General features: G+C 40.7%; 2 protein-coding genes across 8 annotated transcripts in view; one reads left to right on the plus strand and one right to left on the minus strand.

Moving 5' to 3' along the window:
- The window catches only part of KCNIP1 (potassium voltage-gated channel interacting protein 1), a 556014-nt gene that overhangs the window by 426899 nt on the left and 105349 nt on the right, over positions 1–23766 (minus strand). The window lies entirely within an intron of this gene.
- On the plus strand, positions 199–21491 carry KCNMB1 (potassium calcium-activated channel subfamily M regulatory beta subunit 1). Of its 4 annotated transcripts, none has more exons than XM_083597509.1 (6): positions 214–388; positions 4275–4372; positions 8040–8209; positions 11137–11332; positions 14763–14822; positions 21266–21491. In XM_083597509.1, the coding sequence occupies exons 3-6, from the start codon at positions 8073–8075 to the stop codon at positions 21416–21418; spliced, it is 546 nt and encodes a 181-aa protein (XP_083453635.1). In that variant the 5' UTR covers positions 214–388; positions 4275–4372; positions 8040–8072; the 3' UTR covers positions 21419–21491. The 4 variants fall into 4 exon arrangements, with proteins under 4 accessions (XP_083453634.1, XP_083453635.1, XP_083453636.1 ...); XM_083597510.1 differs by lacking the exon at positions 21266–21491 and adding an exon at positions 16301–18419 and having other exon boundaries at positions 216–388; XM_083597507.1 differs by lacking the exon at positions 21266–21491 and having other exon boundaries at positions 217–388; positions 14763–18419.

Consider the following 23766-nt stretch of genomic DNA (forward strand, 5'->3'; position numbering starts at 1 on the left):
GGAGGAAACCAATATACAATAATTTGACACAGGTACCCCCAAATAGGCATCTTTTATAGATCTATTGTATTTAGTACAAATGAAAATAGGGCCCTAGGTTGGAGTTGTTCATAACACTGTGGGTCAGCTTAGAGTCTGCAGCAATTAATCTTTAAAAGACTGCACACTTCCATACCTTACCATTTATGGTAACAGAAATCTCATAATAAGTGAGCTAAGCTAAAAGTCCAGTCCCAGCAATCAGGGCAAGGAAGTTTCGTGTAATGTAGTTTTTTCAGCTGTGGATTTGCTGCTGCTTGATTGCTAATATGGAACAGACTCGGGATATGTCAAAAACATTATGAACACAAGACCTTCTGGGCAAAGACTTTACCAATTCCCTGCAATTGTAAGTAATATTTCAGAGAAGTTTGTTTACCTGTTTGCAATCCTTTGCTGTAGTTTTGGTGTTTGAGTGTTTTAACAGAACAATTCTAAATTTCCTGAAGCATCCCCACCCCATCTAGATAGCAAACACATTTCAGAAATATTGCAGACAGCAATGGACAAAAAAAAATAATAAATTTTTGAATAATGGACAAAAATAGTCACAGGAGGAAATGTTTCATTGAATCCTTTGCTTATAAAAATTATATAGGGACCGGAAAAAAATAAAGTGAATAATATGTGCTAAGATCTTGTGAACTGCACAGTGTGAAGGCATCATTGTGAGGGTCAGTGCTCTAGCTTCATCTAAATGAATATCCTTTGCTTCAGCAACGAATTTTTCTCAAGGAATTCAGTGAATGCCCATTCCTAGTTTATTTTTTTCTGTGGATTTGTAGTCATTAATTTTTGGTTAAGAATACTAAATGGAAAAAGCCCTTTCATGGCTGGGAATGAACCAAGAGCCACTTTAGAAGTTTGTTTGCGTTGTTTTGCTTTTCATTAAAAGACACATTTTTATTACATGTATCTTAGAGCTTTTGTGATAGAATGGGTTAAGAGATTAAATAAAGAAACCCAAAAAGTCACATGTGAATAATCCTGATAACATTTATTGCAGGAAATCATATCAAATTATAAAACAAAACAAAATAAAGCACTCAGTGGGAAAACTATGCAATACCAACCCAAAACAAGACAAACACAAAGAAAAGCCAAACCAGGAGGCAAAGAATAAAAGAAACAAAGTTTAAAAAAGCAGAAATGAAGTTTGCTGTCTTTCTTCAAAGTGTCTGAAAGTTACAAACACACCTTCATGGCTCCATGTTATTTTGTCTACAAAAGTAATTGTTGTGTCTGTTTACAGAGGCCCTGTGTTATTCTTCCCATCTTGTGTCACTTAAGATTTATTTCTAGGACAGCATCACCAGACAGCACCTACAAGGTAACAATTCACATAACAAATTTATGGAGGAGAACTCAAGGGAGTGTGTACTGAGCTTTGATTCAAATAGGTTACAGAAATAAATTCTCCTTTATCCCTCATGTTATGACTGTAGGTCATGCATAACTTTGCTGACTTGAAGATTGACATGGCTTGTGAAGTCCCCACATCCCCAACAATCTGCAGCCCTATGAGGCTGACTTGCAGAAATTCAAGTACCGTATTTTTCGCCCTATAGGACGCACCGGCCCATAGGACGCACCTAGTTTTTTTTGGGGGGGGGGAAATAAAGGGGAAAAAATTATTTCCTCCCCCAGCCGCGGATATCTGCCCAAAGCGTGGGGCGCTCTGATTCAGCGCGCCCCGCGCTCCGGGCAGCAGGCTGCTATCCGCAGCCTAGGAAGCCCTGCAGGAACTCCCGCAGGGCTCCCTAGGCTGCGGATATCTGCCCGAAGTGCGGGGCGCTCTGCTTCAGCGTGCCCCGCGCTCCGGGCAAGCAGGCTGCCGATATCTGCCCGAAGCGCGGGGCGCTCTGCTTCAGCGCGCCCCGCGCTCCGTGCAGCAGGCTGCTATCCGCAGCCTAGGGAGCCCTGCGGGAACTCCCGCAGGCTCCCCAGGCTTGCTGATAGCTTCCTGAAGCTTGGAGAGCGAGAGGGGTCGGTGCGCACCGACCCCTCTCGCTCTCCACGCTTCAGCAAAAGCCTGCATTCGCCCCATAGGACACACACAGATTTCCCCTTCATTTTTGGAGGGGAAAAAGTGCGTCCTATAGGGCAAAAACTATGGTAGTTCTTGCCCTACAACCAGAGACTTCACTGAAAAGAACTACCACAGGAAATGGATTTCCTCTGGAGAAAAATAGAACTCTGTATCTAAAAGTTAAAATCCACCATAGAAGCTGAACCCGCAGGTCAAGCATAATATGAAGATTATCATGAGTAGCAGCAGAGTTCCATGATTACATACAACATGCATAAACAATAATTCCCAAACCCAGCAACATTCAGCAAGGCCACAAAAAGTTTAGGATTCAAAGTCTCTAGATGTAGCTTTGGAGCTTTTAGCATTGCTTCTTTTAACATTGCTTCAGCTGATTTACTAAAATACAAGCTTGTCTCTAAGTCAGAACTGAAATAACCCCAATGTACATTTAGGGTTTTCATCACAGATATTATTCTTTCATTGCTTTAAATTCCACATTGTATTCATATGCACAAACACAAAGCTTGGGAATGAGGTTCTATTTAAACTCTCTGTTGACATTTTAAATTCAATCAATTTATATAATTTCAACAACAAAAAGCGCCCCCCAGTAGCTGAGCAGAAAGTTAATTTGTAGGATTGCTAAACCATTTGTGTACGTGCACTAAACTTAGACACAGGAATGAGCAGACCATGAATTGTTCTGTCAGTATAAACTAGCAAAGTTAACAGAATGTATGCATACAAGGAAGAGCATGCAAACATGTGCTTTGGGTCTGGCTGCATGTGTCACGCATTACAAAACCAGTCTTTCATTTTGTTTTGTTTTGTTCAGGAGCAGCTGTACCTGGAGGGGTGTTTGGAAGAGAACAACAGTGTATATTGGTGGGGAGGGGAAAGTGCTCCATTATCAACCCAAGCCACTTTTCCACCTGCAGGGTCCTAAGGCTTGATGGGAGCAGTTGGGGGACAATTTGATGCAGAGCCAAGCAGTGGTGACTGAGGGGTTCATAAACCTTGTATTTCCTGGTGCTTCACCACCAGGGCCTGTGCTGCCACAGGACTTTCTGAGGCAGTTGCCTCAAGTGGCACTTCAGGAGGGGCAGCAGATTTGCATCTGGGTGCCATGCTTGCAGAAGTGAGCACCTCTTCCTCCTCCCTCAATGTGAACTGGATTTTTGTCCAACACCTGAGATCATCTTCTGAGGCCCTTCTTTGTGTGCCTTCTCCACAAGAGTTCTGGAGGGTGGCACCTGGCGCCGTCATTATAGGCACCAGGCAAAAACGTTCCTCTTTAAAGAGGCCTTTGGCTGATTCACATCCAATGCCCTTTTAATATGGGGGTTATTGGTTTGTTTCTGTTTCTATTTTGATTATGTGTTTTGTAGTTTTATATTGTGATTTTATCCTGTAAACCACCCTGAGACCTGTGGGTATAGGGCTGTATCCAAATTCAAGAAATTATTATTATTATTATAATGATGATGATGATGAATGTAGCAGTGTAGGTATTTCCCCCCCCCTCCACTCTAGTATTTCCCACTATGTGGACATCCTGATATGGTGATTCTAAAGTCAGGCTTAGGGCATCCTTCCAGTGTTCAGACTCATCACTGTCTTCCTGCACTGTTTTAATTTTCTGTCTCTGAGTTTCCTTGACAGGGTTTGAAAATCAGTTGGGTTTAACTCTAGAAGGTTCAACTTAGATTTTAAACTTTGCATATTTTATTGTTGTAAGCCACTTGGTAATATAGATGGTGAAAAGCCCTGTATACATTTAAATAAATAAATCAGAAGACAGAGTTGGATAAATATCCATAAAAGTGGGATTAGGCCTACATGGGTGGTTTAAGGTAAGGTGACCATATTGCAGAACTGGAAAGGACTTTAAGGTCCACAACCAGGGATGTTGGGGTTGTGTGGCTGTGGCTTCCAGGATCTGGTGAGATCACACAGAAGCATTCCTTGGATTCTGCCAACTGAGGTGGCTGCCTCAATCTGCTTCCTGGACAGGATGGCCCTGTCTATAACTATGCATAACTAACACCACATGACCCCATACACCTTCTAAACCTGTTTGGGGGGGTCCCCAAACTTCCTGAGTAGATTGAGGGGGCACCAGGGGGCACAGGAAGAAGAAATGAATACAGAATCTATGATTTTCTCTTCTTATTTCATCTCCTCTTTATTCCCCTCCTCACAGGCCCAACAGAGAACATCTGCCTTACAATGTCATTCTAAAGGCCTTGCATCTACACGGTTATAGGAATGTCCATCACTGCTCAAAACCTTAGTAATCAGGTATGGCGGCTCATGTTTTTTCAAGATGATGACTGGTTCTTGAAAATACCAAGGGACTGTGTCTGAATCACAATGAATTCCTTCCTTTCAAACTTTCTCTTCTGCTAGGTCAACTTTGCAAAACTCAACACTTCACAGTTAATGAAGCTGCTGAATGCTGCGATTAAAAATATTTTGCTTCTAGATAAAACTAACCCAGTCCCTAGAAAGATGGAAAGTTTTGTTACCCTGAGAACAGTCAACATTATCTCAACATTTCTAGCTTTTTCTGCTAACCTAGAAGTACAATGCACCAGAAAAAGAAAGTGATAGTACTTATCTCTTCGAGTAGCAAAACTCATGTGAGCTTTAGAGAGACACGATCTTGTTAAGGCATTGTATACTAATTTCTAAGCAATCTTGAAATGATGGAATAACACCACATGAGACAACAATATATCACTGAACCATTTCAAAGATCTATGATATTTAAACCAAAATGCATGGGATCTTCCTAGGACTGCTTTCATAACTCTCTCTCCCCCCCCAATCTAAAACTTGAGAACAACAAAAAAGCATATTGTGGCAGATACAGCATTGGTAGCAATAAAGAAATACCCAATTTTAACAACTAAAAGCCTAGTAAAGCATTTTAAAGGCCTTGGCCTGGCACCAGCAGTGTTGCGTCATTTGCCCGCATATGCGTGCCGAGAGGAAGTAGGGGTTGGAGGTGTGAACAGAATCCACGGAGCCAGCCCAGTCCTCACGGCTGATGCCGCCAGGTGGGCGCACACAGGGTGCAGGGGATTCATGGAGCCTGTGCGCCAGCCCAGCCCTCACCACTTGAGCCATGCGGGACCATGTTGTACCTCCTGCCCGCTCATGCAGGGAGGAGCCTGGCCTGCTCATGCAGCTCTTGGCAGGCAAATCTGTGAGGGGGTTGGGGATGTGGCAACGAGACCAGGCTGGGCTCTGGAGCCCAGAGATCCTTGGCAGCAGGCAGGGTGAGATGGGGATCCCTGTGTGGGGGCACCTGGTTCATGCCCCCTAAAAACGGTGCACCCAGGGCCACAGTCCCACACACACCCATGCTACACCCCTGCCTGGCACCAAAAAGATATCAGTGTTCATATTAGGTGAGCCTCACAGGGAAAAGAAATCCATAAATAAGTCAACAGCACTGAGTAAGCCTTCTGATGACGATAATCTCTGTACATGAGCAGGTTTCCCTTGCAGAACTTTTGTTCCTAACTATGTACAGTGGTACCTTGGGTTAAGAACTTAATTCGTTCTGGACGTCCGTTCTTAACCTGAAATTGTTCTTAACCTGAGGTACCACTTTAGCTAATGGGGCCTCCTGTTGCAGCTGTGCGATTTCTGTTCTCATCCTGAAGCAAAGTTCTTAACCCGAGGTACTATTTCTGGGTTAGCGGAGTCTGTAACCTGAAGCGTCTGTAACCCGAGGTACCACTGTAAACTAGAGCTTTAAGAAGGTAGCACCATCAGCACTTTGAGATAAGTTCAGAAATAGTCTGGTCACCAATGTGGTGGTGGTGGTTGATAATGTATAATTAGGTAAAAGGGCCCCTGGCCATTAGGTCCAGTCGTGGCCGACTCTGGGGTTGCGGCGCTCATCTTACTTTATTGGCCGAGGGAGCCGGCATACAGCTTCCGGGTCATGTGGCCAGCATGACTAAGCCGCTTCTGGCGAACCAGAGCAGCGCACGGAAACGCTGTTTACCTTCCCGCCGGAGCGGTACCTATTTATCTACTTGCACTTTGATGTGCTTTCGAACTGCTAGGTTGGCAGGAGCAGGGACCGAGCAACGGGAGCTCACCCCGTTGCGAGGATTCGAACCGCTGACCTTCTGATCAGCAAGCTCTAGGCTCTGTGGTTTAACTCACAGCGCCACCTGCTTAATCCCTTAATCCAGGCATAGGCAAACTCCAGCCCTCCAGATGTTTGGGACTACAATTCCCATCATCCCTGACCACTGGTCCTGTTAGTTAGGGATGATGGGAACTGTAGTCCCAAACAGCTGGAGGGCCGGAGTTTGCCTATGCCTGCCTTAATCCCTGTCAAAAAAACCATTGAAGCTGCATTTTGAACTAGCTGAAGTTTTCAAAAGAATGTTCAAAGGCAGCCCAATTTGCAGAAAAGCACTAAAGGCTGCTCCATGCAGCAGCAGGCTGGAGTTGAAAGCTTTCCCCATTTCATCAAAGCAACTCATTTGACAGAGAGAGCAGCTGCACCAAGACACAAGTGGCTGTCCTCCCTCATAAAACAATAGAGGAGAGAGGTCACATCTCTCTCTCCTTATCCCTTTACTGCTTTAGAGGAAATACTATAACTTTCCTTTTATGCCACCACCTTCCTTTGCCAAAGTGGAGGAGGCAATGACAGAGACACCGGGAATCATTTCTGGTAGAAGTATTAATGCAGAACCTACTTACCGCACATCCAAATCCAAAAGTAGAGCACTCAGTTACTGTGCCTGGAGCTGGCACAAGCAAGATATAACCCAAGAGAGGTGCCAGTATGTATTATTCCTATGGCTGTAATGGAAATTATACAACTGCTTCTGTTGGCTGGATGTATTTTGTCTAACTCTGTTCACAGCAGGTTTAAATGACATGGTAGTTAATGCATTAGAGGCTGCTGGCAGATTCTCTGCACAAGTATACCCGTCATAGCTATAAATAGCTTTAGTGCTTAGATGACACTGAGACACTGAAAAGGCTTAGTTCAAGTGAAAAAAATCAAGCCTTAGGTGAATCACAATGAACCATGTTACCCCAATCAACACCACATGCATCAAGTAAATGCCCATTAAGAATAGATATCCCTTTGTTCATATGGACAGCCTAGAAAACAAATGTGTGAATGCAGTTAACATACCTGGAGGGTTTTTTTGGGGGGGTGTCATGTTAGGAGAAGCTTGAGGAGCTGCAGGACAATGGGAGTGGAAAGCAAAGAAGTTGACTCTTTCACTCCATGCCAAAGTCCCAACAAAAATCACAGAAGCTGCAACTTGCCTTTCAAGGGAGAGTTGTTTAGATATATTTATTGGAACCGATGGGAACTTCCCTTGAAATGCTTTAAAAACATGACAAGCAATTAATATCACATCCATTTTGGTCCACAGGTGCAGGTGAACACTGAAAATGAGTCATATTCACCTGCACTTTCTAATTCTAGCAGTGTTGAATCAAGCACACTAAAGTAACAGTATACAAGCCCCATGAAGCAGCCAATGAATGAGATGTGAACCACTGACCACTACAACAAATAAAAAGACAACATGCATCTGTCCCTGATATGCCTGCTGCATCCACAAACGAAGCATACCAGACCAGCTTTGTATGTGCAGTAAAACTCCAAAATTAACCAAACAGTATGTGACAGGCAATTAAGTCACACACAAACATAGATATATATTAGTCTGAGTATCTGAAATTTGGATTTTAATATTATCCCTGACTATGCAAAATTCATTCAGTGAATTGCTTTCCACATGCTACTGGGTTTATTTTGGAGTTTTGCTTCTCAGAAAATAAGAATGCGTAGATTTTTTTAAAAAACCACAAATTATCCAAGCTTTGCAAGATGAGGATGAGTTCTTGAGTATGTTGAACCACCACAATGGTAAAACTGATTGCTTCTGTTATTTATTTTATTTTAACACAGAGATAAAGGCCACAGAATCCATCACCATAAATCATGTTGGGGAAAAAGCCGGTGACAGCACAGAAACGAGGGGAGACCAGAGCACTCTGCCTGGGCTTGGGAATGGTAGCATGCTCAGTGATAATGTATTTCTTTATCGGAATCACCATTGTACCCTTATACAATAAAAGGTAACTGGACTTCTTGAGCAAGCATGTATGTGGTTTCCTCCTTCAGCATTTGGGACTATCCCAACATGTTGAATGCATTCTGGGTCTCAGTGTCACAGCCTGGTCCAGTCCATTTGGAATATTAAATTTTGTGATCTAGGCCTGATTTAAACATTGACAGTAATAAATTGCAATCTTGAAGATTGAGCCAGTGCTTCTCTCCATGTGAAACAATGTATGTTGTGTGCGGAACATGCCACACATAGACGAGCACTCTGCAATTTCCATTATTCTTTCCTCTCAAATTGAGGAAGAGAAACCACACAAACATGTTTCCAAATGTCCATATCACACACTTCTTATTGCGGAAGCGAACAATGTGTTCCCCACAACTGCATGGCTGGCTGAATTAAGTACATCAGCCTAACCATAGATAATTCTGGACATTAATGTGTTCTAAGAACTGAAATTCTATTTTACTTAGGAAGCACTTAAGGCAGGATGTTCATTAACTATCCATTCATAACAGACCTTCATTGCTAAATATGCCTAATCAAATTTCTGTCTACAGAGAAGTTAACTTGGAATTGCTTAAATGGCAGGCGCTTTAGCTTCTGGAGCAAGGAAATATGCTTATCCTTGCTGTCATGGCTCAGATCAGAACCGTCATGGTGTTCCCCATTATGACAGTGATAATGTTTCAAGCTGGCCACAGTTAACTAACAAATATTGGGCACAGCCAGTGCAGTGAACTGTGCATATTTTGAGAAAGGAATTAGCTTATCTTAAATTTACCCTGGCACTGTCATTTCATATACCATGCACACCCACCCTCTTTTTTCAAACAGTAAAGCTATTTGTGCAAATTCCACCAGCACTTAGGAAATTCCACCAGAACTTAGAGTAGCATCTGTTTTTTGGGAGGTAAGGGAATACTGCTATAATAAAAACTTTATTTAATAACAGCCAGATTTTAGGAGGGGAGGGCAGAGGAGACTAATACCAGAAACCAAACAATCAGGGATGAATGTATGTATATTAGATTTTTTCAACTCTGCCAGTAACATATGGTTATAAAAAGGCAAGTTGGGATGCAAGTGATGTTGTGGTCTACACCACTGAGCCTTTTGGGCTTGCCGATCAGAAGGTTAGCAGTTCGAATTCACATGATGGAGTGAGCTCCTGTTGTTCTGTCCTAGCTTCTACCAACCTAGCAATTCAAAAGCACAGCAGTGCAAGTAGATAAATAGGTACCGCTGCAACAGGAAGGTATATGGTGTTTCTGTGCGCTCTGGCAATCATCACAGTGTCCAGAAGCAGTTTAGTTATGCTAGCCACATGACCTGGAAAGCTGTCTGTGAACAAACTCCGGCTCCCTCAGCCTGCAAAGTGATATGAGCACTGCACCCCATAGTCGCCTTTCATTGGACTTAACTGTCTGGGGGTCCTTTACCTTTACCTTTGTTTTAGAAAAAGGCAGCAAAGAAATGTGCAGCAACCACATTTATTAAGGGATATTTCCTCCCCAAGCCCTTTTCTCAGTGCCTACCCACAAGCCTCAAGATAAGCCCTTGCATTTGCACCTTGACAAACCTTTGCATACCTCTTTACCTTGGGCTCTTGACAGTTAAGGTGTTTCATTTTCTGGGACGTATATTTTTGACTGAATTTATATTCTGTTCCACCTAGAACAGTTTTATGTATATTCCCATTGTAATGGTTTTATTTGTTTTCTAATCGTATATTCTATTGCTGCAACCTGCCCTGGAGCCTTATAGTGAAGGCCAGACAAGAAACCTTATTTATTTATTTAAATAAATAAATTTATTTAAATAAATGAATGAATGAATGAATGTAAGATATAGACTGCTCCCAGTTTGTTATCAGTTGACAACAGTCATATATAGAAATGAGGATGCAAAGGTTCGTTAACAGGCACCTGAATATCATACACCACAATTTACACACTGCTGTAACACAGTTGTAAATTGAACCTCATCTCAAAAGTAGTTGTACTGAATGAAGATAATTTCTATAATTTCAAAATATAATTTATTAGATAAATCAGTGGTTCACAAAGGGTGTGGTGCGCTATACTGGTGTGGCAGGAGAGGATGGCAAGTGAGGCGGGAAGATTCAAGGACAATATATAAAAAAAGAAATATTATAGTAGCAAAATAATATTTTTTTATATGCAGCCATGCCTCTCTTCAAGAGCATTGGCTATTCTTCTACAGTCCTCCATGACATATTATTGTGAACAGGGATTTTCAACTCTGACAAATGTGAAAGAACAGAAAAGAAGAAAGACTTCTTTGTGTTTATGAGGATATGAGTTTGTCTCAAATTAGACCTAATATAAATAAGATTGCCGGCAAAAGCAAGCTCAAATATCTCATTGAGTTTGTATACATACTTAAGGTACATATTTAAAATGCTTCTTTATAATTATATTTTGGTAATGATCCATGTTCTTATGCAGCTGCATTGTTTTATATTTTCTGGATGTCCCATGATCATATTATAAAGTTGCTGTGTTCTATGTTATAAATCAAGCACTGCTAGAAGTTGTTTATTTTTTCCCCAATGTATTTTTTATCAATTAAAAATTCGGTGCGGCATGAGCAAATTTTTATTCTGAAACTGTAGCCCAGAAAAAAAAAGCTTGAGAACCACTGAGAAAAATGTCTAAATTACATACTTTGCCATAGAATTCATCAACATAATTTATTAAACTTCAGTTTCTTAACAATACTGCTTGCTGTATAATTTGCAAAAGGAGACATTTTAAAATATTTGCCCGACTTCAGCCTGAAATGCTATGGAAATGAATGAAGTAGTTGAATATTTAAGTCGTACTGGGCTGAAGTACATGGCTATAACTCTGAAAGCAGTAATATGTGGTACTGCATTTAAAAGCAGGAGGGGGGTCTTATTTGTTTTTGCAGTGTCTGGACCAATAAAGGTATATGCGAACTGAAAAATGCCAGCATCAAGGAACAGCAGCACTGTTCATTCAATGATGGCTCCAGTGATGAAAATAAGTTTCAATATCCTTGTCTGGACATCATGGTCAATTTGACACCTGTCGGGCAGGTGGTAAAGCTTTATCACCAGGAGGAGACCGTGTTCAGAAACCCCAAGGTTTGAGTTATATTCATAAGAAATCTTGATATTAAATCTACATACCAATGTCAAAATCCAGATATTCTCCAATGCACATATAGATAGCATAGGCATAATGCCATTGCTCCTGGTCACACAGAAGTAAAAGATTTCCCCAAGGAAATCTGACTCTGATACAGGTTCCTAACCCTGGGCCAGGTGACGCTAGATGTGAGATGTAAACAGATTCAAGCAAAAATTTATCTATCCCTGCTTCCGCAGGCAAAAAGTAGCATTTTGGCCAAGAGCCTCTATTCTACCACATTACACAATCCTTTAATTATGCAGAATTTATAAACTATGGTCAGGGATGGCAAAATCTGCCATATCCCAGGGCTACGCTAGACAATCCGCATGCATTACTTGCTCACTCAATATGTATATATATAGCCTAAATGACAATTGTGCTGATTCTGAAGATATGTGTCCAGTACGTTTTTCCTAAATAAATAAATAAAAATGTTTAGAGGTACTCTCATTTTGACTCAAGAAAATCACCAATTTATAGTTCAAATCAGGAAAAATAAATACAGTAAATGGACAAAAGTACAAAGATTCACAAAATGTTTAGGGGGAAGCATACCCCTGTGTCTCCCCCAGAAAAAAAGCACTGTATGTAGCCAATACATGGGGCCCAGAGGCTTTTAAACATTACACTGGCTGCATGGATTGCCTACATGCTTCTGGCCATAACCATTATTATATGGATAAGCGATAAATTCTCTGCAGTTCACATTTAAAGGTGAACCTACCTAATTTGCACTTTAAGAAATAAAAGATAATCTGAAAAACAGCTATCTTTAATAATTTGTACTTTTCCAAAATTCGCAGTGTATTTCTCCGGCCAAGTAATGTACACAAAAAACTGGGGTATAGTGACCATTAAATGCATATATTACTGAAAGCAACTTACAAAAAATGCATTATATTAGGGGAAATTGCATACAATTTTTAAAATTACTTTGAGATATCTCATAGCACACAATTCATAAAATAGCAGTGCAAACATGTATAACTTAACAAAAATTCTCATTAGAGGACTGCTAAATTGTCATAAGGACTTAAATTGCAAACTGATGCTGAAAAACAGAGAAATGATCTTAAGACTGCAAAGATGAGAAACAGATAAATGGAAATTGATAGATTTGCCCATTCGGACCCCTGGGTCAGATTTGTCTCCAGCTTTGGAAGTTTCATATTCCTGAATACTTTCACTTGAAATGGAAATCAAATATCAGAATCAATCTGCAGTTCTTGCAGAGGTATTGGTCTAAAATTCAACAAGACATTCAAAAAATACTAAAATAACAACAACAACCATTTAAAAACATTTTGGCTTTTTGTAATTGTGCAGTGAATTTTAAATAATTCATACACACATGAATTATGGGTCAGATATGTGTTTTTAATTATCCATATCAGAAAAAACCTGATATAACTCCTAAATCATAGGACCTAAGAAGCGGAGTGAGGGGGTATTTTTTGCTTTTAAAAACAAAGCATTACTGACATTCTAAAACTCACAATTCCTGTTGGAATCAAATGGAGCCCATCTGAAAGGTTCTCACAGTGTCAGAATAGCAAAGCAAAACTGAAGAAAATTGCTCATTTCTACAATATATCCAAACAACTTCAGTTTGAGTCATGTAAGAGAAGCCATAAAACCTTTTCCAAATAGGGAATTACTATTTTAAACAGAATTATTTTGCACATTCACTTGTTTGTTTTTAAGCTGCATTTGTTATTAGTTTCAGTGTCTTACGGTAATTCATAGTCTAGCAGGAAATAATCCTATTTACATTGCATATCTAAAATTCCCTAGACAAATTAACAATATGGGAAATTTCCCTAATGGAAAGCTCAACTTGTGCTTCAAGGCCATCAATAGTTGCTCACGTATTTTGTCTCAGGCACACAAGGACATTTAGAAAGAAATATGATTGCACAGAAATACTTGCTCATATTAGAATTACATCTTTGAAGTAAGTGATTTATAGTTCTCCATTACATTGTTGGTGCTGTTGGTTCTACTTTTCAGTTTAACATACAGGAGAGAGCTTTTTTTTTTTAACATACATAAAATAAAAAGCTACAGTGAGCAGTTCATTGATCTTAAATTGTGCGGCAAAACTAGAAGTGCTATATATTTCTCCATTTCTAATACATAATCAAGTAAAATTAGATAAATTGTAAATTTCTTATTATAATAAAATTTCTGATTGTCTTACACAAGGAAACAGGTTTGCTCCAACTGTCAAAAGTTTCATAATTCTGGACATCCTTTCTCCCCTTCTGTGTGACTGAGCTGTGTTAGTAGGGGTGGGTAACATGGAAGGGCAGTGCCACAGAGCTACTGTCCCAACAGCAGGGCAATGGTGAGGTTGGGTCTATGGGAGCACTGAGTTAGCTCTGCTGGTACACCTGGACAACACCAAGCTCTCCTTCCCTCTGCCCTATACTGCACTATCCAGGTAAGCAGCAGTGATGCCACTCTCAGAAGGGTGGCCTGTGCCAACACCCACCCATACTGGTTACTCTTGTCTAATAGTCATTTATTTTGTATTTCCCCCCAAGTCCTCAAAACATTTCACAAACATTTAATAATTTTTACAATAAGGCTGAAATGTAGGCCATTGTTATAATTCCCAGCAGATCATTCTGTTCTCAGATACTCTGTATTAGACATCAATAAAGGGGTAAATTCTATGTGTATTTAACTATGGTGAAATACTGAAAGTGCAATCCAGAGAGTCCTTGATACACTTTTGCACTACAAAATGTGGTGGTTATGATTCTCAGCGACACCTTCCTTCACACACCTATCCTAAAGGCATCACTGGTTGCCTTTGCTGTCAAGCAGAGTTAAGTTTTTGTTGCTAACTTATAAGGCACTGAACAGTTTAGGACCAGGTGGTCCAAGAGAGCAGCTCCTTCCATAGAATCCAGCCCATTGCCTGAGATCAGGGGACACCAACCCTACTATACTGTGCCCGGTAGCGATTTGTCTGGTGGTGACTTAGGGGAAGGTCTTCTCCAACTAGCACCTTCCTATAGTAGGTGCTCTGCTGGCTGGGTAAAACATACCTATTGGCAAATTCCATCCCCACAGCTATTCCTGCCCACCCAATTGCCATAGGAACCAATAATCCATTTGGGAGTGACTCCTGAAATTAGTCCTCAGATTGCTTGAGTTCTTCCACTTCGTTTCAAAAGAGCTTAGGTAAAATTCTGAGGGAAGCTTTTGGAAGTTCACCTCTCTCTATACAAAAGTAATGATAATATGTATATTAATGATCTAGTTCACAGCTGGCACTTATTGCCAGAAAGCAATATTGGTAAGCATACTGCTTTTCCTGTTACTGAGTAATTATGATTAACTGGTTTCCTGGGGTTTGTTTTGTTTCTGCAGTGCTCCTACATCCCCCCGACTCTGAAGAATTATACTGCAGTGCAAGAGAATGTAGAAAAAGTAAGACAAAATTTCACAGAAGCCCAGGTGTTTTATTGTTATTATGACCCATCAGGACAAGAAGCCACTGTCCTTTTATACAGACAATATCTTCCTGAGTTCCTTTTGTTCACTTTTGTCTGGCCAAGTCTGATGTTGATTGGTGGAGTCCTGATTATTGTCCTGGTGAAAATAAGTCAGTATTTTTCTATACTCTTAGCTCCACAGTACAGAACAGGTATATAGAATGTCCCAATGTTTGCCTGTATCTTACATTCACATCTATATCCAAGACAAGCTGTGAACAATTTCTGAAGTTTATTCACTGTGAAGTAACAAGGTAGGAAGCTTAAAGGAGACACGGATAAGATTCAGAGCTGGAGGACATCCAAATGAGACACATTACTGTACTGCTTTTGATCAGATAAGACTTGCAGAGTCAGTTTTTGTTCATATTTCAAGTTCTGAATTGTTCTATGATCAGAAAGCTGGGCAAGGAAATTGGCTATATTCTCACATACACTACTGTTGAAACTGTGGGTACTCAGAACATTTTACAGATTGAAAACACCAGTTATTCTGGCCAACTTAGCACAGACTTCCATGTAAGCATAGGCACAAGTCCTTCATTGTACACTATGAGGGCTAGATTTTAAAACTAATTAATATGACAAAAAGAAAGAAAGAAGCTATTTAACATAATGTGGAAAATGGAAGAACATTCATGTCCTGCCATCTGCTCCTCCTCCCCAAAGAAACCCAAATGAATGTTATATTGTCAGGATGCGACATTTGCAACCGAAATTATTCAACACCCATTGCAAATCAGGTTTATTATCAAAATTTACAGATTTTCACCCTCAAAAAAATTCAGCAATGAAGATTTTTGCAATGATCAAATCAAACAAAAGTCATTGAAATAGCGCAGCACAATGGATGCTTCGAGTGATTTCCCCAAATTCAGCTGAAATTGCAACTTCACCAGCTTTGAAAGCAAGCGCTACAAGCAACTCAATGTACTGGTAAATTACCACAATGCACTGTTGCAGCTGTTGTCATTACCTGTGCATTAAGCTAATGTTTAAAGCTTCATTGCTCACTGAAGTGTTCATGTGCTACCTAAATCCACAACAAGCATATACATGGAGCCCTCTTAATAGCAGAGTCTGAGTACCAGGCCAAAGGCAACCTTGGCAAAGACATAATGGAGAGCAAGGCTATTAGTGGGGGACTCTTCCAGCATTACTGGGAAATCCTTATTTTTCCAGGATTTCAGATCATACAGTCATGGTTGGTTGATAGGCATCCATCTGTCTCAGAAGACAGTGGAAGAGTACACCTTTGGAGGCGAAGTCAAACTTTTGGAGACTTACAGCACCTGCTCTGACTGTACTGACTGAAATGGAAGATACCCATTTTGTGCAGTTGGGGAAGATGAAGGCCTCTGGTTTGCTGCTGCAGATGCACCATGGTGTTTCTTCTTTCTGTGTTCCTCCCAGCAGTCATTCCTCCTCTGGTCACTGCTGTGGATACATGACCTGACTGACTGTCTCCTGGCACTGCAGCCGTATGCAAGGGATTCCCACACAGGAGGGTTAATGTTGCCAGCCTTCGTGTCACATTTGCAGACAACTTTGTAACACAGAGCTGGTCTACCAAAGGTCCAGGTGCCTGAAACCAGCTCCCCATAATGCATGCCCTTGAAGATCTTCCATTCTGTGGACATTACCAAGCTAGCACAGATTTTGCTGATACAGGAGTGCAAACATGCTGGGAATGTGGGTTTGGGAGAGCACATCTTTGTTTGAGATTCTTTCCTGCCATGTAAAGCCCCAAATCTTCCTCACACAGTGCTTATGGGAGGCATTGAGGTGTTACTCCTGGTGGGTGTAAGTTATCCACGTCTCAGTTCCGTAAAGCATTGTGCTCAACACACAGGTCTTGTATCCCTTTATCTTGGTATTGGTTGTTAGCATTGCATTCTTCCGTAAGCTTTTGGAGAGGCTGATTCATATACACAAATATTCAACACAGCCAGAGAGCCATTTAATTCAATGTACATAGACTGGGGACAGGACCTGCAACCATACTGTGCAGGAGTGGAGTGAAGAATTTTTTAAAATGGCAAAATAATGTGAAAATGTTGAGAGCTGAACTTAATATAGGAAGAATGAAAAATCAAGAGAAACAAAAATTGACATATTTACCCATCCTTCACCATACCTCAGTGATAGAGCACATGAGGTGGTTGGTGGTTAGAGTAATTCAGATTTCATTTTTAATTCTATAAGAAGGATTTTTTTAAAGCAGCAAATACAGCACAACACAAAATCCACACATGGATTCCCCCTATTACAAAAGACTTTCAAGTTTTCTAGCTTCAACCTATTATGATTAAGTGAATAAAATTAAAGAACAAAATTACAATCCACAAGGTGTCAAATACTTCTAGATTCACAGTTGCTGAATTAACTGGCTGTTCTTTAAGCAGTTGTGGGGGCTCTTAATAACCCTGGGCTCAACTACAGCTCAGGTATTTGATCTTCTTTTTGCTTGGCCCCACGCAGTGCCAAGAAAATTGCCTGTCATAGCACTGGCCTCTGCAGATGGAATTCTCTCTGTGTTTATTACTGCCTATTGAGCAATGCAAATCAAAACAGCACACCATTCATGTTTAGTTACACAGGTTAGTACTCATAATGCTTATGCAATTAGCATTTGGAAAGAAAGCTATAGCCTCAAAGGAGTTGCTGCTTTCCCCAAATATGATCAGAGCAACACCATCACCTCCTTGTTCCTCTAAGCAACTTACACTTCTGTGGTTTTATTTTGGTGTTTCACAGTTGAATGCAAAAGGTGTCAAGAAATTGTAGAACATTATTTCACAGCTCCCATGTGTGTGGGGAAAAATCTGTACATTTAATGGTTAAAGCCAAATAAGGGGTCTGCTTCAAAAAGTGACAAATTTCACACCATTTCCTGCATGCAAGAGCTTCTCATGTAGAGAAAATACATGCATAGATTTATTGTATGCGACCACCATATATTATTTTAGTAATGTATGCAGTCAACCAAATAAAACCGTGTGATCATTACATACAGCAATACACACAGGTTCCACACCAATTCCTACATTTGTATGTATTTATTTTTGTTTAATGTCACCACTCATCTAAATAGATCTGGATGGAAATTCAGTCAGGTATTAAGACAGAAGTCTAAAATTGCTCTTCACTCCAATCTCCTCTGGGCGGTCAATGTAACCAAGGGATGAAGTGCCAAGGTGGCATATGATTTTTTTTAAATTATGAATGAAATTGATACCTTAAAAACAGATGAACCATGAAAACAGATTAATATCAATAGATTCATTGCAAATCACTAAACATATCTGCCTAATATAGAACTAGCATACCTCCCACCATTTATTAGATGGAAATTGGGACATGCTCACAGTGTCATACCAAGGTTCACAGCCCAAGCTGCCATTCTACAATTACATATTGGTTAAGACTAAGCTCTGTCTGCTGTATTCATCAACCCCGCAAGAACTTGCTCTGTACTCTTTTTAAAACCAGTGTGTTTTTCTCTTTTTATTAAAGATAACCATTTTTAAAATATAGCTGTCCTATAATCTGCTTTAAACAGTTGGAAATGAGCTTCATCAGCATGCGAAGTGGCAAGCAGTGAACCAGGTATATGGGCAGGCTGTTTGGACCAGTGAAACCGACCACCTGTCTCCTTAATCCTTGCCCATCCTGGCTCCTAAAAGCGAGCTGGGAAGGGTTGGGCGATGAGCTCCGCAGGGTGGTGAATGACTCCCTCTGTGAGGGAGTCTTCTTAGACTGGCTTAAAGAAGTGGTTATTAAACTGCTTCTTAAAAAAATGTATTTGGACCTGGCCAAAGCGTATTCACTCCCATCATTCAGTCCAGACACTGAGGTCCTCCTCAGAGGGACTTCTGCTGGTTCTCTCATTGAAAGAAGCAAGGTTACAGGGATTCAGGCAGAGGGCCTTCTTGGTAGTGGCACCCTCCCTGTGGAACACCTTCTCTTCAGATGTCAAAGAAATAAACAACTATCTGACTTTTAGAAGACATCTGAAGGCAGCCCTGTATTGGGAAGTTTTTAATGTTTGATGCTTTAGTATGTTCTGATATATGCTGTGAGCCCCCCAGAGTGGCTGGTGAAACCCAGCCAGATGGGTGGGGTATAAATAATAAAATTATTAATTGTTGTTGTGTTAATCTCCCTACAGCAACACTGAATAAAAGATGCATCCTCATTACTGGAGACGAGCAACTCATATTAATACAAAATGTTAATCATTACAAACTCCACAAAGGCACACCTTTATTAGGGCAACCAAAATGTCACAAAACAGTAAACAAGCTTGGCATGAAAGCCATAAAGAAAGGGAGTGGGAATGATTGATGGGACCTGAGACCATGTACCAAGTTTTTTCTGCCCCTCCCTTCATCCTTGCCAGAGGCTGGAGTGGAGAGGATGGCACTGGCAAGAGGTAGGCAAGGTAATAGACTCGGATCTCCTAGATGCTATGCAGGTTTCAGGTGACACTTGGGGATTCAGCGTTGAAGAAATACAGGGATTTTACAAGGAACAAGACAGAGGGCTTTCTCAATAGTGGCACCCTTCCTGTGGAGATGCAGGTAAGCATGTACTGTATGTTGCTCTAGCCTCCTCATAAAGAAAAGGCAGCATATAAAATGCAGCTAATAGATATAATAAAACTAGCTTCAAAATCCACCCTTCACCATGATGATCTTAGGCAAGTCACTCACTTTCAGCCCAATAATCATGTATAAAATAGCCATAAGAAGCAAGGTCTTTAGTACCACAGACAGTATCTAAAGTTTAACATCCATCGGGTAGGCCTAGAGCTTGGAAATGTTTACCCATAGTCTGAAAAGAGAAGAAACCATAAACAAATGAAAAAATATCCTTACTCCTATTGCCACAAAGCAGATTATTTTCAATTTAAATTAAATTGCAAACAAAATGCATGTCTTTGGCTGTATTCAAAGTACAAAAAGTAATAAAGTAATAGAGGCCCCAAACCAAAAATGTTCAAAGGCATGAAAGAAAAAGTCAATTAAAAATATTAGATAGAACCTCCAGGAAGCAGATGAGAAGAAAATGACTTTCTATAATGCCACTTTCTTCTCCTTCCCACTCCCTCAATCCTACAAAAGGTGGGAGGACTATTTACACACACACACACACACACACACACACACACACTTCTGAGTTGTGTTGTTCAGTGTGCAAGGTGTCATTTATTTACTGCTTTCTGTGCTACCCTCTCTTCAAGGAGCTCAGAATAATGTACATGGTTCATCTCTCTTCCTTGGCTGCCTGTTTTATTTTTACACCCATTTAATTATTTTATTCTTTCAATTAGGGTGGGGATAGGGAATCTGTGGACTTCAGCTGCCATCAGCTCCCGCCAATATTGACAGTCATCAATATGATGGGAACTGGAGTCTGACAACATCTGGAGGTCAATGAATTCTTCTTCTTGAAACAGAATTAGGCTGAAATGTAGTTCTTTGTCATTTGAGGCAGCCTTAACACATACTGTATCCCAGTGCAAAGTCGTCCAGTTGTTGGACCTCTATTTCTGATTTGCAACAAAACCTGTGGAGATAAACTACCTACTCCAAATTAAGTGGGAATTGAGAAGATGCACATGTTTAGCTTGGCTTTCAATTCTGCTGCTTGCCCCAAAGTGCCCCCATCCTACCAGTTCAGCATGACACAACTGCGTAAGTCAGAATGTTTTACTGCCAAACCCTGTCAGATCCTCTTGAGACCCCTGAAGATCCCATGATAAATTGACAGCTGGCAAGATGCAGGACAGTGCTGCTGTCTCAGGTGTTCTTTTGTGGCTCTTCACAGCCACATTGCATGAAAGTATGCAATTGGAAATGCCTCTTCCATCTTTTTTACTGCTTGTCTTAAATCAATGGATAAAAGCTGAAGGGAATTTTAGAGGGAAATGAAGGTCTTCGTTAAGTAATTAAGGCCATAAACGAAATGATTCAAGTGGATGCATGCCCACTTTGAATTTATGTGCTACTGATTATCACTTTAAATGCATTACTTCTAAATCCTCACAAGCAACAGACTATGGAAGGCGGCCATATTTTGCAGTCATTGTTCAAAGCAACTCTAGTAAGTTAAACAGAAGAGCTGTTTGCAACACAGACTGTTTAGTTAATAAAAGTGCTTCTAGGAATATTCCAGAGGTGACCACAGGCCTTTAAGGTCAGTCAAACATACAGCTATTTCTACATAATTTGTCAAGAGAAGCTAACCCAATGAAGTTATAGAAGCTTTAAACAAGGCCTCTGCATGTTTCCTGTGTACCTTTACCTTTGATATGTTAGTACTGTGCCATCAGTCAAACCTAGAACAAAGTTAGTGTGACTATGTCTCCTACAGGAGAGAGGACAGTCCTTGAGGAACAACCCACCCATGAGGCAAGGTGAAGCGACTGCCTTGGGCGGCAGAATTCACAAAGGCAGCAGATCCAGCCTCAAAGGAATGCATCTCCCAACGCTGCTGCCACTGCCACAGTTGCGGCCTGTTCTTTGAAAGCCAGATTTGCCTCCTCCTCGGCAGCCCCTCCCCCAATGCCACCTCTGCAGTGGCCTCTTGGTGAATAGGAGGTGCTGCTGGTCTCCTCCCAGCTTTGATCCCAATGTATAGATCTTTATTCTCCCCACCTTGTTCCTAGTAGGGGGGGCACCATTTTGTGGTTCACCTCAGGTGTCAAATGGTCTTGTGCAAATCCTCGGGTGAAGGGCTGTTTAGCCCAAATCTAGTTTAAAGAACTATAAGAAGAAAGAGGCGGAGGCTTCAAATTTGTTATTTATTTATTTATCATTATTATTCTTATTATTATTTTCAACAATTCATATACTACTTGATTACAGTCATGATTAAGTGGTGCAAAGGAGACTCAATATAATGAACTAACAGTAAGTTAAAACTATCAATCAGAATTTAATTAGAAGCCTGCAGGAATAAAAAAAAGAAGTAGGTACCAGAGGTTCAACAGGGTCTCTGATCTCAGCTGGAAGGGAGTTCCATAAAATTGGGCCCACAATACTGAACAACAGCTCCAATGGATAAGAGCAAGCTTTTGAGCACTAGAGCTGTGTCCTGGCATACCATATGTAACTGGTAAAAGGCACTCATAGCCAAAGAGGCTAGCTGAGCCTCCAGTTACAAAGATGGACCCAGGAACATCACCAAAGTCCAAATCTATTCTTTAATATGGAGTGCAATCACTTCTAGAACAGGCAACTGGCCAATCTTATGGACCATGGGAACAACCAACCCACAGTACTTCTGTCTTCCTGGGGATCAAGCTCAACTTACTGGTCTTCATCCACTTCACCACTGAGACCAGATAATGGTCCAGATCATGCACAGCCTCTCCTGACTCAGAAGTTATGAAGAAGTAGACCTGCATGTCACATCAGTGTACTGATGACACTTCGCCTCCAAACTCTGAATGGCCCTACCCAGTATAGCTGCTAAACAACATTGGAGACAAGATTGTACCCTGTGATACACCATAGTACAAAGCTAATGGAGCCAAAACACATTCTCCCTATGCTGCACTATGGACACGACCCTGTAGGTAGAAACAGAACCACTTTAGAACAGTGCCTCCAATACCCATTCCACAGAACTGGTTAATGAGGTTACCATACATATAAAAGACTAAGCAGGACACAGGTCACTCACTCCACTATGGTTAAAACCTTTCTCAGCGGACCAAGTCAGGGAACATGTAAGTTTTTATGCAGTGCTGAAAAAGATGAAGTGTGCTGAAAAAGTGAAGGTGCCAGATTGACCTCATGTGAGAAAGCATTCCACTAATGGGGGGCCAGAACTTGAAAGACCCTTGTCGCAATCCTCTGAGCCTCTCTCAAAGAAGGGACCCAGAGGAAGCCTCAGATCCAGAATCAAGGGGCTGGATAAATTCATATCAAAGTTAGCCATCTCTCTGTAGTGGCAAGGTTTGGCACGAGGGTGCTTTCAAACAAAAGATCACATTCATGAGAAAACTATATCACCTTTTGAATTGTTTTTCCCCTGTATCATTTCTAAAGTCAGCTGTCTTCAAAAGACTTCAGCAATATCTTTGTATCCTAAACTATAAGGAATTTATTTATTTATTTTCTTTTCAGCAGCCATTCTAAATAAGGCAGTGTTGTCTGTATTACTGCACATTCCAAAATATATTAGCAAGTTTCCATGCCTAGTACCTATTTTATCATATCATTTCTAAAATACAGATTTCTACTCACATTTGGAACTTGTCATTTCAGTCTCAAAAGCACAATGCAGCAAAAAGGAGAAAAGATTGAATCTGCTGCTCCTTAATGAATAGAACTGAAAGGCTTTGAAATATGCTTTCCAGACACATATGGGAGAGATAGATGCCTTCCTTTACATTCTAGTAGGCAATTAGTTTTAGATTAGCTGAAATGGGCTACCTTCCCCTCTCAATGAGCTTTTGAAATGCTAAACATCATCTTACTAACATCCCAATTTGCAGCTATAATCTCTGAACAGGAACATTTAAGAAACTTACTGGCTAGAGAGGTGAAAATGACAGAAACCTTACAAAGTTTGTTTGCATAGAAAAGGATCAATCACAAAACAACAATTTTGTGCTTTATATGCCATTTAACAGCTGATGTAAGCCCATGGACACAGCTTAGAAGTGGAACATACAGAGGACCATATCACATTGTTCAGAGACAATTCTACGATCTTTTTTCTCCTCACCACAGACCCATCCCCAAGATGGCTTGTACACCATTGGCAAGTATGGGAAAGCTGAGGAGAAAAATTGTGGCTTTGCAATGTTGTGTAGCTTTTGCAGGGTACCCTTGTAGGAAACAAGAATTGGATAACTACAGTAG

The sequence above is a fragment of the Podarcis filfolensis genome (genome assembly GCF_964270895.1).
Source record: "Podarcis filfolensis genome assembly, chromosome: 2".
Classification (NCBI taxonomy): Eukaryota; Metazoa; Chordata; class Lepidosauria; order Squamata; family Lacertidae; genus Podarcis; species Podarcis filfolensis.